General features: G+C 47.3%; 7 protein-coding genes across 7 annotated transcripts; 4 read left to right on the forward strand and 3 right to left on the reverse strand.

Moving 5' to 3' along the window:
- Positions 1–466: 466 nt before the first annotated feature.
- On the reverse strand, positions 467–2,319 carry DYNC1LI2 (Cytoplasmic dynein 1 light intermediate chain; the record flags this gene model as incomplete). The annotated part of the gene is given in 6 exon segments (XM_031146052.1): positions 467–616; positions 664–1,325; positions 1,375–1,468; positions 1,521–1,900; positions 1,954–2,089; positions 2,107–2,319. 6 exon segments carry the CDS (start codon positions 2,317–2,319, stop codon positions 467–469), a joined length of 1,635 nt encoding a protein of 544 aa, XP_031008952.1.
- A 283-nt stretch (positions 2,320–2,602) lies between these two features.
- On the forward strand, positions 2,603–3,384 carry LHYA1_G001067 (Zinc finger CCCH domain-containing protein; the record flags this gene model as incomplete). Its single annotated transcript, XM_031146053.1, has 2 exons — positions 2,603–2,658; positions 2,703–3,384. 2 exons carry the CDS (start codon positions 2,603–2,605, stop codon positions 3,382–3,384), a joined length of 738 nt encoding a protein of 245 aa, XP_031008951.1.
- A 225-nt stretch (positions 3,385–3,609) lies between these two features.
- Positions 3,610–4,990, reverse strand: hsv2 (SVP1-like protein; the record flags this gene model as incomplete). The annotated part of the gene is made up of 5 exons (XM_031146054.1): positions 3,610–4,179; positions 4,228–4,584; positions 4,634–4,731; positions 4,783–4,821; positions 4,882–4,990. The coding sequence occupies 5 exons, from the start codon at positions 4,988–4,990 to the stop codon at positions 3,610–3,612; spliced, it is 1,173 nt and encodes a 390-aa protein (XP_031008948.1).
- A 681-nt stretch (positions 4,991–5,671) lies between these two features.
- On the forward strand, positions 5,672–7,247 carry spn3 (Septin spn3-like protein; the record flags this gene model as incomplete). Its single annotated transcript, XM_031146055.1, has 7 exons — positions 5,672–5,692; positions 5,833–5,908; positions 5,971–6,087; positions 6,145–6,232; positions 6,288–6,425; positions 6,476–6,943; positions 6,995–7,247. The coding sequence occupies 7 exons, from the start codon at positions 5,672–5,674 to the stop codon at positions 7,245–7,247; spliced, it is 1,161 nt and encodes a 386-aa protein (XP_031008947.1).
- Positions 7,248–8,244: 997 nt separating this feature from the next.
- bxi1 (Bax inhibitor) lies at positions 8,245–9,256 on the forward strand (the record flags this gene model as incomplete). Its single annotated transcript, XM_031146056.1, has 4 exons — positions 8,245–8,421; positions 8,471–8,541; positions 8,611–8,713; positions 8,765–9,256. The coding sequence occupies 4 exons, from the start codon at positions 8,245–8,247 to the stop codon at positions 9,254–9,256; spliced, it is 843 nt and encodes a 280-aa protein (XP_031008914.1).
- A 1,340-nt stretch (positions 9,257–10,596) lies between these two features.
- Positions 10,597–12,222, forward strand: FUM18_1 (Sphingosine N-acyltransferase-like protein; the record flags this gene model as incomplete). Its single annotated transcript, XM_031146057.1, has 4 exons — positions 10,597–10,822; positions 10,872–11,185; positions 11,241–11,528; positions 11,587–12,222. 4 exons carry the CDS (start codon positions 10,597–10,599, stop codon positions 12,220–12,222), a joined length of 1,464 nt encoding a protein of 487 aa, XP_031008915.1.
- Positions 12,223–13,662: 1,440 nt separating this feature from the next.
- sho1 (High osmolarity signaling protein) lies at positions 13,663–14,774 on the reverse strand (the record flags this gene model as incomplete). The annotated part of the gene is made up of 3 exons (XM_031146058.1): positions 13,663–14,208; positions 14,257–14,535; positions 14,622–14,774. The coding sequence occupies 3 exons, from the start codon at positions 14,772–14,774 to the stop codon at positions 13,663–13,665; spliced, it is 978 nt and encodes a 325-aa protein (XP_031008912.1).
- Positions 14,775–15,871: the final 1,097 nt, after the last annotated feature.

Consider the following 15,871-nt stretch of genomic DNA (forward strand, 5'->3'; position numbering starts at 1 on the left):
GTTTCTCTATCTTTAGAATTCAAGCGCTGCTCCTTCTCATACAAGTCCTCTTCAGGTAACTTTCCACGATAGACAATGCTACGGTAAACCTCCGTTAAAGTCGTCAGCCGCATAAGATCAGCTGATCATTTGATCATAATCAAGAATACTTTATCAAACGGTCCTGGATTGTTTGATATATGCCATTACTATGCTAGTCTCTCTTTGCTGTTTCTAATGGAGCACCCGCACACTCGGTACTCACGCGACGAATGTCTTGTTCGTTAAAGACAAATTGGCACGAAAAAGGCGGAAATGCAATTATTCATTCAGATCTCATTTTCAAGCTATTTCAGATAATACACTAACGGGTATCATACAAAGGGCTCTCTACTTTAGTAGTCTGATTCTGCCCCGAACTCCGAGTTAAAAAGTGGACACTGGTACAATCCAAATAAATGGAAGTTGGTTGATATGATTACGATGCTTATGGTTTAGGACTGCTCGATGCGCTGCCACCTCCCCTTTTCATAAGCCCCGCGAAAAAGGATTGCAGTGCTTCGTTCTGTGTCTTTGCGTCGCCGGGTACAATGCTACCTGGGGATGTTGGCTCGGGGGTTTGGTATAATTGGCGGTCCTGTATTCAAATTAGAGATTCCTTCATATGATGCAGGGTAAACATACCTTGAGTCTTTGCAACATGTCATCGGCATCAACCTGAATCCCACCCATATTGAACTGGACGGGACCAATATGCTCATTGACACGACCTTCATCAGCATGGCCCTCTTCGCCAGTCTCGTAACCGGAACCTGTTGCATTTCTTCCCGCTATTAAGCGGCTACTATCCATGCCGGAAGAATCAGTGCCCTGCCTAATCTTATCGAGCACCGCCAGTTGGGTCGCAAGGAAAGTTTGAGTATCCGAGCTTGTGATCTCAGGTATGAGACCTTCGTTCTCTTTAGATGTTGCTTGAAGAGCATCTAGTCGAGGGTCCCGGATCGTCTCTTCATAGGCTTCGACTGCGCCTCCTGATCGTCTGGAAGTTTCAATCTTTATAGCTTCCCCATTACTATTGCCGTTGGGTACGTTGGGTATAAGTTCAAATGATTCTTCGATATCAACGGACCATCCGTTACTTATTGCTTCCACGTCGAAACCGTCTCGAAGCACTCTGATTTTACCCCAGGAATCCCAATTTGGAGGTACCACCACCTTGTCACGGTCAATGACATTGTGTTTCAGAGGCTGCCGTTTCAATAGTGAGTGTATTCCGAGAGATGAGTGTATGAGACTTTGTAATGGACTGGTGACTGAGGGAATTGTGTAGATGAGGGATGCCCCGTCTAGTGTACTTGTCAGCTACGCAGTCCACCTCTAAACTCTGAAACTTACGCTTCAGCAAGATCGTTCGCAGAAATTGTAAAATAAAGTCAAACTCCTCTTCTCTCCAGGATCGTTCTTTCTCTAAATTCTCGATACGATCAGACTACAATAAATGTTAGCAGCAACAGCATGTATCCATGTATAAAGCATCTTACATTTTGACAGACAACGCATACAGGTAGACCCAATGGTTCCTGCCATTCTCCAGGTCCTAGAGGCAAGCTTACATCGCCCTCGGAGGTACTGCTTGCTCCTACACCATCAAGGCTATTCCCCCCACGACCTCTGTCTCGCCAACTCAGCATAACTTCCTCCATCTTATCTTTGCAGGTATTGTCTAGAGAAACGAGCAGCGTCCGTAATAGTTGTACCCAGTCCCGCAGTTGTCTTAGCCAGAACCATGGCTGGGACCAATCAAGTAATATCACAACGAGGGTATTCGGAATAGTCTCAGGGGTAAGGAGGGGTTGCAGGAGCGGCGCGAAAGAGGGCGAAGGGTCGGCGAGAAGATAGAGCGAGAGTCGGGCCAGAATGTCTATCCGGGTTTAGTTTGTAGCTTCAAATAGAGAGCTTCACAGGAGATCATACCCTCGTGGTCTGCATCTAGAACATCATGGTATGTGTAGCCCAAAGCAAAGTTGTTTGCAATGGTAGGCTGCTTGCTGCCCTGCCGATCTGAGGCCTTTCTTGTATCGTCGGCCGAAAGCGTTTCGAGAAACTCCCGCTGGGAATCCGTAGAACCTCCTGCCATAAGTCAGCGGATGTAGCTTGAGGAGTTGTGGTTAACTTGCCCAAGACCAGTAGATTCTTCTCTGGTAATCGCTTGCCACTGGCTACACTATCAAGCATCGACGACCATATGTCCTTCTTCGCATCCGCACTCTTTGGTCTGTCATGATCGCTCGACGTGGAGACTTGCGTGTATGTAGAGGTTCTGTTGTTTGAGGAGGCCATGGTTCGCGTCTCAGGGGCGCGAGCTGAAGGCTCCCACAGCTCGTAGAATACGGCGGAGTTCTGACCCTAGCGTTCTGGGTTATTGGCCTCCATAGATCTTCGATTCTTGTAAAGCTAATCTTTCAAAAAGTGGTGTTGGGCCTGTTTACTTTGTAGTGACTTGTATGGAGGTTCCGTTTGGAACGAGCCGGTGAGTTCGCGCGCGAGGCGGGAACTTTTTTTGGGATGAGTCTTCAGCCTTGTGAACCTCAACGTCTTACAACATCAACCACACATTGCGAAAATGAACAGCATACGGCAGATACAAGAGTTGAACAAGCGCGAGCTTGAAAGTGGAGTGTGAGTTATTCTCCTCCTGCAATATCATATTCTGACGGTTTTAGCTCCCCAGAAGCATCCTGGCATACCGATTATCGCGACACTGCCTACATCTACATAGGAGGACTGCCCTTCGAACTCTCCGAAGGGGATGTGATTGCCATATTTTCCCAATACGGGGAACCTACATATATCAACCTCGTGCGGGATAAAGAGACCGGCAAGTCTAAAGGGTTCGCATTCTTAAAATACGAAGATCAAAGGAGTACAGATCTTGCAGTCGATAATTTGGGCGGTGCAGTCATTATGGGAAGGACACTCAAGGTGGATCATACGCGGTACAAGAAGAAGGACGACGAACCGGATGAGGGTATCGATCTCGAAGAACAATCGAGGCAGATTGAGGAGGATGAAGGCGAGGGTAGACGGAAGCGACGGCGAACCAGCGAGAGTGAGAGCGAAGAGGAGAGACCTATGATTAAGGAAGAACGCGAATTAGCCAAGCTCATGCAGGAGCATGATGAAGACGATCCCATGAAGGCATTCCTTGTACAGGAGAAAAAGGAAGAGGTGAGCATGGCATTGGCGAAGCTGAAAGACGGGAAACGGACGGAGAGCAAACACAGACATCATCGTCACCACCACAAGTCACGACCAAAGGATGAGGGAGAAAGGGATCGTGATAGTCGACGTTCACGTCACCGGAAAGATGGCCATAGAAGCAGGAGATCGCATTCCAGGGATTGAGAAATTGATTCTGTTATACCAAACTGTCATGCCCAAAACGTTGTTAGTGAAAGCAGCAAACCTGACCCAGAAGAGCTGTGATATCGACAACCCTTTAGCCTCGTATCATCGCATTCTTTAGTAGAAAAGCTCTAAGCTTCCAGGAAATGCACTAAACGTTTCTATCCATTACACCGTGATGATCCCCGTACGCCACGCTAAATACCATTCAAAGACCCAGAAGACTTAACTAATGCCGAGATATCTCTTCCAACCATCCCGTACACAATATCTTTTTCCATCCTCACCCTCAGCAATGATGAACTTTTCCCACCTGCCATCTCGCCCGGCCCCCAGAACAATGAGGCTGTGATCACTAGTCCATCCTATGACACCTTTGGGCGGTCTGAAGCCTGAATCAGCTGGTGAGTTGAGTGGCGTGGAGCCTCCGAAATCTGGTTCGTCGCCAATCTCGAAATGAGCAGAAGCAAAGGAGTAAACATCTGAAAATACTCTGGGTAGCAACGGGATACGACCTAGGATTCCCCATTTCTGACTCGTTTCTGCATCACTGAGAGCGGCGCTTCCCCCACCCTGGGACGTCAATCGTCGAGTGGCATTGGTGGCATCCGCTCTCGGTGGTTTGGATGGATGTGGAATATCGAATATATGGAGAGTGGATTTGTCTGATGTGACTGCAAGTAGTTGCCCCAAGGGAGCGATAGACAGAGAATATACAGTAGCATGATCAACCCCACGCCGAAGTTCAGCAATCCGGGCACAATTACTCGTCGCAAACACGCGAACTAACGTACCCTAGAGACTCTTCAGCAAATTAAAAAGCTATGTCAATATATATCTTACCGTTTCGCTCGCTGTGGCCAAAACCTCACCGTCACGACTGATGTCTATTGCTCTCAAAGAAGACCCATGAGCGGGTATAATGCTGACATTCCCAGTTGACAACTCAACCAACTGCACTTGTCCGGGAGTTCGACCTGGGAATATCAAGATCTTTGGAGTCAAACAACATAGACCCAGAGGGTTGTCTGCCGTTTCGAAGACAGCCCAGAGTTTAGGCGAGTATTGGAACCTGTAGACGTGGATGCTGTTCTGAAGGGCAACAACGATATGAGTTTCTGAAAGTTTGACGCCTCGAACGGTTCCAAGGAACGGTAATTGTATTGCGACCTTCTCCTTAGCATTATCCCATACGATAACCTTTCTACGATCAGCGCGGGTCTTTCAAGGCTTCTACTTAATCACTAACCTTGTTTGGAGGAAATTTGGGTTGTTTCCCGCCTCCTATGAGTGCAATAAAATTCGTCTTCCTAAGCATCGCAGCTGCACCGATTCCGCCATTGAAATCTATGGTACTTCAACAGGTGCCTCAGATGGGGAGAGGAATAGGAACCCTACCTCGAGAGTGGACGAGATTACATAGCTCTGAATTAAAGACTAAGAAATAATATCAGCTTTTTGCACGTACTTCTGGATGCAAGGAGGCGAGAGATTTACTGCAAAAGCCAGTATCGAGACCAACGACGAAGCAGCTGGCGTCTTGGTTCAAAGAGGCTGACAAGGCTACCGGGTTGTTTGAGCTCTCGATAGCGGGGCGAGTATTCATGGCCGCAGGATAGCACTGAAATATGCGAGTTAACGTCGAAAGCTAAATGATGGAAATGGTCGGGAGATGCTAGAGTAATATGGACATAATGTTGATGTTATTGTTGTACCGTGACTTGGTCATCCTACCTGACAAAAGAGGTAGTGAAATGAGGTGGTGAATGGAACAGAAGCCAGGGACGGCAGCTAATCAGTGAGGGAGCGTCAGCATCGCGTCCATGTGCCCCTGGCCTGAGCTCTCCCGCTAAAAACCCCCTTCTCCGCATTTGCATAGAAGTGAGTGAGGTAGAGTAGATTACTCGGTTTGGAAGCGATAGTACTTTAGATATCCCTAGTGAGAACTAGAGCAATTCGCTTCTTCGGTGTATAGGAAATTTAAATAGAATATCTGCTATATAAGTTCCTCATATGACATTTCATTGGTAAATGCATCTCTTCAGCCTTGTCTTTGCCTTGCCGCTACCACCCAAATAGGCAAAGCGCTAAACCCCGGCTCTCCTTCCAACCACGAATTTCGACTAATTTTTGATATTCTGCCCCTGAAGCGACGACCGACCGCAACTTCAACGTTCCCTCCCAAGCAACGCGACACAGCTTGTTTCCACCTCGCAAACACTAAACACCACTCCACACGTCCAGTTGACCTTGACGATAGCATTGACCGTCTGACTCTATCGCCATTATGTCTTCTCCATTGAGCGCAGTATGTTTTCCCAAGCACTCCTTCTCCTCACCCCCTTTAGGATTTTCTGATTGAAGTGCCACCTGCCAGTACCATGCTGGGGTTTGATCTCTACACCCCGGAAATGTAAAGTATCACTACTGACTCTAGTTCCTTCGCAGATCAAGATCCGCCGGAAGAAGAATGTCAAGAAGGGTATCCAGTTCTGTCTGATGGTCTGCGGTGCCTCGGGTACAGGTACGTCGGAGCTCATTCACAACAATCAGCAGATGGACCCAAACATTGACCGCTGCAACCAGGACGGACTACCTTCGTGAACACACTGTGCGGAAAAAAGGTCCTCACAGCAAAAGATGCCGATGATGCGACGAATGCTCACCTCGAGGAAGGCGTGAGAATTAAGCCCATCACCGTTGGTGCGCAATTCGAGCTCCACCACTGCTACGGAGAATTTGGTTGCTAATACACTCTAGAATTAGAATTGGACGAGGAAGGAACCCGTATCTCTCTCACGATCGTTGATACCCCCGGCTTCGGAGACCAGATTGACAACGAAGCAAGGTATGACAAGCTCCATTGAAGTACACCGCTGGACATTTACTGACAAGCTCAAAAGCTTCGGTGAAATTGTTGGATATCTCGAGCGACAATACGATGATATTCTTGCAGAGGAGTCGCGTATCAAGCGTAACCCCCGTTTCCGCGATAATCGTGTCCACGCTCTCCTTTACTTTATCACTCCTACCGGCCACGGGTAAGAGCTCCCACTCTCATCGTTCCATTCAGAAACTGACATCTCTGCAGGCTCCGCGAACTGGATATCGAACTCATGAAGCGACTGTCACCGCGTGTCAACGTCATTCCCGTTATTGGCAAAGCCGACTCCCTTACGCCCGCTGAATTGGCTGAATCTAAGAAGCTTGTCATGGAGGATATCGAGCACTACCGCATCCCGGTTTACAACTTCCCATATGACATCGAGGAGGATGATGAGGACACAGTTGAAGAGAATGCCGAGCTGCGTGGCCTGATGCCGTTCGCAATTGTCGGCTCAGAAGAGGTTGTTGAGATTGGAGGTCGCAAAGTTAGAGCCCGACAATACCCATGGGGTGTTGTGGAAGTGGACAACCCAAGACACTCCGACTTCCTTGCTATTCGAAGCGCACTCCTTCACAGCCATCTGGCTGATTTGAAGGAGATCACACATGACTTCCTGTACGAAAACTACCGTACCGAGAAGCTTAGCAAGAGCGTTGAGGGTGGTGCTGGAGCGTAAGTGAACTCTGTTTAATTTGCACCGAACCAGCTAACATGATCGGAAAGTGACTCTTCGATGAACCCCGAGGACCTGGCATCCCAATCTGTCCGTCTAAAGGAGGAGCAGCTTCGTCGCGAGGAGGAGAAGCTCCGCGAAATTGAGGTCAAGGTTCAGAGGGAGATCAATGAGAAGCGACAAGAGTTGTTGGCTCGCGAGAGTCAGCTCAAGGAGATTGAAGCCAGAATGCACCGAGAGCAAAGTGCACAGTTGGAAGCTGCCAATGGTGCTGCTGCTGCTTCCGCCGAGCCAGAGGCTTAAGGGAGATGTTTGTTTGTATTTTGCAGAGAGCCGTACCTATACCTATCGAAGACCAGTTGGTTTCGACCACAGCTTTCGATTGCCATTTACGTCGTCGATGGGGTTTTGGAGCCGGGGTATTAATCTTTTGCGGGTCGTTGACGGCATTTGCAAAAAACTTCTGGCTTTGAAAAGCTAATTATGTGTTTTCTTACCATTTTCTAATGCACAATTGAATTACTACGTTTTTAAAATTATCTGATATTTCCGAATCCCTTCGATAGGTCTTTTCGTAGTTTAAGCCATTGATATATGAAGCTTTAGCTGGGTATATCAAGGTAGGTAGGCTAGTGGTGAGAGGAAGCCTCGTCTACTTCTGTCAGAATTCTCAAAGCTAGCCCCCTACAGGGAGAACTCTTCGAGTGACTAGACGGGGCGGTTGACTGTTTAGCAGGTTCCCTTCTATTTTAGTTTATCCTGGTGAAGAGGAATATTGTGGCAAAGTCTGTGACTTCTTGGGAATGGAAAGACTACCTTCCTTGGTTTACCCATCTTTCAGACCAATCATAGCTGAATGAAAGCCTACGTTTATTCACTAATTAATTCGAATAGGTTTCAGTATTTACAATATTGTGTAGTTGGTGAGATGGATGAAGGAGAGAAAGAACGAGTACTGTTGACCTACACTTGACTTATTCACAGACCGTAGCTGTAACGATAACTTCATTAATGAAAACTGCATAACGAAAAGAAGCGTAATCACTAAAATTAGAAATACCAATGAACAAAATAGTGAGTGCTCTTTGTGTTATTGTAACACCTTATCAGCGCCTATAAACAAAGTTGCCTATTACTAGAAGGTACCATGCCACGCCACCTGATCCGAGCCGAGCTAAACATCATCATCGTTACTTGAAGGCCAGACCTGATTTTGATCCTTCCAGCTCGCCTCACAACAACACCAACGAACAGAAATCGCCCTTCTTTCGAAGTACTCGCACTTAGAGAAGCACATAAGATGTCTACGAATACCAAATACACGGCAGCCGCGCAGCGAGACTCCCTGGACGACACGGCGCATTACTCCCAGGCCCCGCCATCGTACGCCGACGAACCTTCCGCATCCGCAGACTCTGCTCTCCTAGGAGGAGGAGCCCCAAGAAGCAGCGAGGACAATATTCCAGATGATTTTAAGGTATGGATAGGTGATGGCTTTCGTGGTGGTGTAGCTAATGTAGCTATAGTTCGGCGGTTCTGTCGCGGAGGCGACTATTGATATCCGGATGGCGTTTGTGAGGAAGGTGTATGCCATTCTGTGAGTACACCCGCATAGTTTTGCTTATAAGGCATCGCATCTTGTTCGGTGATTCTAACACGATTGCAGGACTGTCCAACTCGTTGCCACAGCGATCTTGAGCTCTCTCTCGTTCTTCAGTGTCACATACAAAGACTGGATTCAGAGTAATCAGTGGATGATGTGGGTTTCGGTATGATACAACATCCCAAGGTACTTTATTCGCATACTAATAGATGGATAGCTTTTCGGAGCCATAGGATTTATGCTCTTGACGTATTGGAAGCGAAAGTCCTATCCTACGAACCTTCTCTTCCTGAGCGGCTTTACTGCCCTTGAAGCCTATTCCGTATCCGTCATCGTATCGTTCTATCAATCTCGAATCGTACTCCAGGCAGTCCTTCTCACAGCGGGTATCTTCATTGCTTTGACGCTGTTCGCATGCCAAACGAAGTACGATTTTACGTCATGGATGCCATATTTGTTTGGTGGTCTATGGGGTTTAATTCTGTTTGGATTCATGGCTATGTTCTTCCGCGGGAACACCTGGGTTGAGCTTGCATATTCGGGAATCGCAGCCTTGATATTCTCTGGTTACATTCTCGTTGATACACAACTTATCATGAGACATTATCACGTCGAGGAGGAAATTGCTGCTGCAATCAGTCTTTACCTTGACATTATCAACTTGTTCCTCTCTATTCTAAGGATCCTCAACAGCTCCCAGAACAACTAAGCTTATGTCTCTATATTGTAGTGTACACTGATATTCTATGGGAAGGACGTGTAGCTTTGCTTGGTCAGTTTTCCTTTTGTCATCCATACTTTAGCGTTGTTTTATGAAGGAAACGGGAATTGGAAAGTAGCATGAATTGGGGCACTGGGATGGGCGTTTATGTAGTTTAGTTTGCTATTCACTCAGAAAATGCAAAAATACTGGTAGTAAATGGAGTAGCAATAAGAATTCTCGGTATTTGTTTTGGGTATAGCTACAGAGAGGCTGTACCGCTAAGTGAGCAATCCTGCAATAGTCATTAAATATAAGTAAGTCTGTTAACTATAGGTAATTATCATAGCTAATTGAAGGACAACTACGTGATACTTTGAAGACGTACATTTAGCCATCATTTTACCGTCAAATCGTCTTAGCAAAATCCTTCAGGTAGTCTGAGCCATCAGGGATTCCGGAAATTCGGAAAGTACGAAGCAAACCATATCTGGCATTACATCTTAAGCTAGAAGTTCGGAAAGTATAACGCAAACCATATCTAGCATTACATCTTGAGCTAATTGGTGCTCTATGCATACTAGGAATTCTGGAAGTTCGGAAAGTACGAAATGATTATGGGCAGAATCTCTTGAGCCAATCACCGTTCTGTGAATACTAATATCAGGGATCCCGGAAATTCAAAGTATGAAAAGACAATTTCCTAGGCAAACTGCCGAGTTGATTGTGTTTCAAAACAGAACAGATCAACGATCTGGTAGGATTTCACAGAAATGCCCCTCATATCAAAAGGAGGGGTCGGGTCTTTCATCAGGACGGGCGCTACGCTACGGGACAAGGCGAAACCATAAAACATGGTAAAAGCGCCGTGAGGTTTGTTGAATGGAAAATACTCGAGTATGAAATGGGTAAGCTTTCATTCCTGTTGACGCCTTCTAGTTGGCTAAATTCAAATTTATATAATATACTCGAGTAAAGTGTTTACTTAAACATATGATAGTGTATTACCTCCGTATGTGCGCACGATCAGATCATCACTCGTGCAGCGGGCGTGCACTGCCTTGCATGCCTGGATAAAAAGGTCAAACCTTGCCGTGCCAAGCAGCGGAGAGCGGTGAAGCTTCCTTCTCTAGAATTGAAAATCGAAACACGGAACACCTCCACAGCCAGCCCCCTCCACATTCGTTCCTACGTCCCCCCTACGTGGTTGTATTATTTCCTAGTACGGAGTATTTATGACGACCCTTTTCTACATATAGAGCTGACAATTGGGACTTCTTTTCTCTCCTCAATTGGCCTCGATTCCATTCGTTACATCTCTTTCCCCCTGTTGAGGAGACGCCCACACCATGAACGGCGGTCCACCAATGACTACGACTGCCGACGCAAAGGTTGAGCCTGCGCCTGAATGGTCGTATCAAAATGACACTATTACCGGAATTGGGGAGAAGCTCAAAACAGAGACTTCCTTGGGGCATCCAGCAGCTCCCACAATGCTCCCCCACAGAAGGGCAAAACGGAAGGTTGATGGGCCTCTGGAGTTGTTTTGCGGATTCATTACAGAGCATCAGATTGGTATATCCATATGTCCCCAAAAAATTGCAAACAATGACTGACTAGATAGGACTCGCTGTCAATCTGTTGATGTTGTTGACTTTGACACATCTCTGCTTCCCCCGAGCTCGAAGGCACACCCGCAAATTCTTCGAACTCTCCTATCTCAACTCGGAATCTGGCGAATACTGCGCCGGGTGGAACGATGCTTGGATGGTCTTCTTTTGGATCACTGTGTTCACCGGTCTTCGCGCCGCTGTCATTGATTATATCTTAATGCCCTTTGCCAAGAAGGGTGGGGTCAAGACGGCAAGGGACCAGACGAGATTTGCTGAGCAGGCTTGGCTTCTGGTATATTACACGGTTTTCTGGCCGCTAGGAATGGTAAGCAGCTGAGTGCTTGATACAGAGTGTGGGCTTGTTGCTGACAGTCGATTAGTATATCCTGGTTACATCTGATTACTGGCTCAACCTGAAGCACCTTTGGACTAATTGGCCGAACCGGGAAATGGAAGGCCTATCAAAATGGTACATTCTCGTACAATATGCTTTTTGGCTTCAGCAGATCATGGTTATCAACATTGAGGAGCGGAGAAAGGACCATTGGCAGATGTTCGCGCACCACATTGTGACGACTGGGTTGATATTCACAAGTTACGGATACCACCAAACGAAAGTGGCCAATCTCATCCTGTGCATTATGGATGTTGTAGATATTTTTCTTGCGGTAAGATTTCCCTGCCCTGTCATATCTCTCCCTTCAAGACTAAACAAAAAAACAATAGGTCGCAAAATGCTTCAAGTACATGAACTTTACCTGGATATGCGACGTCTTATTTGGTGTCTTCATGCTGTCCTGGGTAGCTTGCCGACACGCGGCATACCTTATGATATGCTACTCGGTCTGGGCCGACATTCCAGAAACCATTTCCTACGGCTGCTACCGCGGCAAGAAGGGCGCTATAAAAGGACCCTTTCAACCACCTGACAGGTTCGGGCATCTCTTCGAGCCATTCCAGGATCCTGAGGGCATCGTATGCTGGAACGACAATATCAAATGGGGATTCTTGAGCGCGCTTCTTTTCCTCCAAGGCATCACTGTCTTGTGGTTTGCCTTGATCGTGCGAGTTGCGATCCGGGTATTGCAAGGAGGTGATGCAGATGATGTCAGAAGCGACGATGGAGGGGACGAAGATCTCGAATATGAGGACGATGAAATCTATCCATTCCAGGCAGTGGAAGAAGCAGTGCTACTTCCTTACGAAGAAGAAGTTGGCGTGGAATCCATCAACCTCAAGGGACGTACATCCAACGCTTCCCGGTATAAGAAGAGCCCCAGCAATTCTAGTGGCGTCAGTTTACCTGGACACAGCGACAGGAAGGAGTTATTGGGCCGTATTGGTTGCGATAAGCCCGTTTGAGAGGGCTATGAAATGCTTTTGGGACTTGGGTTTTCAATGGCGTGAGTCAGGTTCTGGTCTGGTCTGCAAGTGGTGAGGATAAGAGCACTGCATACAGTAGACCAAAAAGTTATGGCATTTTCTTCATACGTTACATACCCTTCCTAGTCATCAGTCAGTCAGTCAGTTAGTCATAGATATTCTCTAGGTTCTGAAAGACAATTCCTGCGTATCCTGTCCGTCCATTCATTTGAATGGGAAGAGATCTTTTCCTGGGAGAGGAGGCGAGGGGGACTTGGGTACCTAGGTATATCCGGAGGTCATCATTGGCGTTTTATACCATATCTGTGTGTTCAATATGAGTCAGGCAGTAATGAAGGAATTGCTTCAATCTACATACATGCCCTCGCATTCCCTCGTTCAGTTCTATTCAGTTCACTAGCCAATGACCCAAATAATGCCAATCCCTCCCCTTCCAAGATACAGACAGACTATTGTGTTGGTCCTGTTGGTCCTGTTGGTTCCAATAAATCAATCACGCCAGAGAAATTTACATGACATCCAATCACATCACATCACTGGCCCGTTACACGCACCCCCAGCCATCTACTTCCCACCTTCTCGATTAGTCGTTCACTTCCCCTCTTTCCCTCACATACAGTAGTATCTACCATTGCCAACCTAGGGTTTGCGTAGAATACAATAGAATGCCGTAGTACTGTACATGCGTGCGTGGCTATCGCCTCGCGCCGTCATGTCGATATAGAGAGATTGGTGGGTAGGGAATGAGTAGTGGGTGAGTGTACTTGGGATATGCTTTGGGTTATGGGGGTGGTTGGTTGAGGGGTATTAGGTAGGTAGGTAGGTAGGTGCCTATTAGTGAATAGGAGTTGGATGGATGGATGGACTGTCCTTGGTAAATGAGTGAGTGAGAGGCCGAGAGAGGTCGATTGATGATAGATGTCTGTCCGGTAGGTAGGTATGTGACTCGCCGCTACATGTATATAGAGGGAAGAACACTAGAATGCTCAAATGTCTTTCGGTCACATGAATAGGTAGGAGGGAGCACGGATTCCCTCGCTGCTAAAACCTTCCTCACTCACGCAAGACAAGAGAAGTCATTACACTCTGCATTCCGTTATAGCAAAGCAAAGCAAATAGTAAGTATTATTTTGAAACTTTGGGGATTTCCCTGAATTGTAAAACGCCCGCTGCGTTGCTATGTGACATACATACGGACCCTCGTGGATAATGAAGACGTCAAGGTAAAAAGGGTAGGTTGAGAACAAGAGCAAAGGAAAAACAAAGAACCCAATCGTATCACATTGACTTATTACATAACTCCACCCACTCCGTTGTTTACCAGGCTGAGCCATTGTTTTCTGTCCCTAATATCCCATTCCGTAAAGGGGGATCAAGCAATCAAATCCTAAAGCTAGCGTCCTTCCATTCATCATCTTTCTATAACAAAATCAAGTAATTCGAGGGCGCAATTCCGGTATCTCCACTCTCTTTCTTCGCTTGCCACCATCTTCCGCTGACGTCTGATACTTCTAATATCTCGTGTTTCGAGAAGGAAATTTCGTTTGCATCGTCGGGATTGGCCTCGTATGAGTAGATGGCCTTCGCTCGGTATGGGTATTCTGTCGGCGCCACCACGTCTCCCGCTGTAGGCTCACTGCCCATCGGCGCGCTTGTGTTGAGATTGCTCGCTGTTGGTGGTGCTTGGCCAAACCTTGGTGTCGAAGAGCCGCGCTCGGCTCCTGCTGCTCCTCCTGGGAATCCCGCTACAGGGGATGATGTCTCGAAGCCACCAAGTTGAGCAGATGTATACATCTGTGGTGGGACGTTGGAGGAGACGGAAGTGTCGGGGCGACCTCCTGCGTAACCATTGGTCATTGGTCTTCCACCTTGCGAAGCCCTGTGATCCTTGTGTAAGGCGAACGAGTCAAGATATGCGCGGGGTACGGCGGAGGGTGTCGATCCAAAGTAGAAAATCCAGATAATCTGTCGGGGTCAGCTTGTAATTCAACCCTTCAGAGTAGAGATACCTACATTCACCATGGACAGTAGAATGTGTCCAGCAGCCGTCGCTTCCTTTGCACCGTTTGATGAATATATCAATGAGTTGACCGAAGAGCTTGTCAAGACGAGGCCACAGGCAAGATAGCCCACGATGGCTACGTGATATGTTTGGGTTGTATCCGACGCAATTACCACAAATACCGCTACAATACAACATAACATGTACGCGATGGCGAACCAAGAGTAGTTGGGAAAGCTATGCTGAGCGGTCGCGATTACTGAGCCGACGAAGGCGATGAACCATGCGAGCTGTTAACAGTACAGGTTAGCAAGAGTTGTCTTCTCAATCCTCCCGTGCGGCACAGCAGCCCTGTAGCATAGATTCACCAACTCACCATCGCGATTGAGACTGTCGCCAACGCAAAAGGGTCACCCAGTATATTGTCCATGCTCATGGTCCTCATCCCTCCCGCCCGCCGACCTTTGCTATCCATTCCCCCGTTCATTTTGCGGAGAGATGGCGAATGTAGCGATCCGTAAGATGGCATAGATGAACTGAGAGTGGAGGGGTATCGGTCCTCGAGGTAATTAATACGGATTAGGTGTATGAATTAGGAGATGGTGAAAAGAGCAGTCGATTCAATCGACTGGTCTTGGTATCTTGATACTCGTACGTATTGATACAGGAAAGGCCAAAGATATACGAGGCGAGAATGTGGTATGCAAAGCGTTTCAGATGAAGATGGCTGGCGGCAACCCTGACTCAGCGGCGAGCGGCGAGAGGCGCGGGTGATAATGGAGGATGGTGATTTTTAGAATTACCAGAATCGATGAATCAATCAATCAATCAATCAATCAATTAATCGTCGCGTAGTCGCTATATTGGTGGCAGCGCAGCGCGGGAAGCCGACGACTGACTTGACCAGCCCGTAAAGGGGAAGACGGCAGAAGGAATGGAATTGAAAATAGAAAGGGAAAATGGATCGAAAGAGTGTTGTGTCGAAGTGGAAGAGGAGAGGCAAGAGAATGTGAGACGTCGAGAGCTCGAGTCGAGGTCGAAGATGTGTTTTAGAGGAAAGGATCGACTGGTGGGTTGAGTGGTCGAGATAATGCGGTGCGGATGGGGAAGAGATGATGGAAGGATTTAGGAGGAAGATTAGTGTTGGGGGCGCGCGCTGGCCTGTTCGGAGGGTCGTAAGCGTGAAAGCGACGCCGCCAGATTATAATTGTATTGTTTCGACGCGGAGAAGAAGTCGTGTAATCTGATCTATCTGATCTAATCAGATACTTCTCACTATTGATATCTTGTGAAGTGTGGTGTTTCGATCTACTCTAGCTGAGAGAAGAGAAGAGCGAGGAGATAATCATCTGGGGATTCAGGGCAGTGCAGTAAGGAGTTTGCTGCAGAGTGCAATAATAAGTAATGGCGATGGCTCGATCCAGTTGGCGCGTTCGCCGTTACAATGGAATAATTACAGGGTGAGAAGATAGTAAGTACGGTACGGTAGTAGTCGTGGTCGTGGTCGTGGTGGGTAGGGTTTGGCGCGTTGCTGCTTGTTCGACCTTTCGGGGATTTTCTGGACCGGTTCACCCCTGATCAAATTCCCATTCACGATACCACCCGTGTTTCAACTTTCAACAAAAG

This window comes from Lachnellula hyalina (assembly GCF_007821495.1).
Source record: "Lachnellula hyalina strain CBS 185.66 chromosome Unknown contig00010, whole genome shotgun sequence".
In the NCBI taxonomy this organism is placed as follows: domain Eukaryota; kingdom Fungi; phylum Ascomycota; class Leotiomycetes; order Helotiales; family Lachnaceae; genus Lachnellula; species Lachnellula hyalina.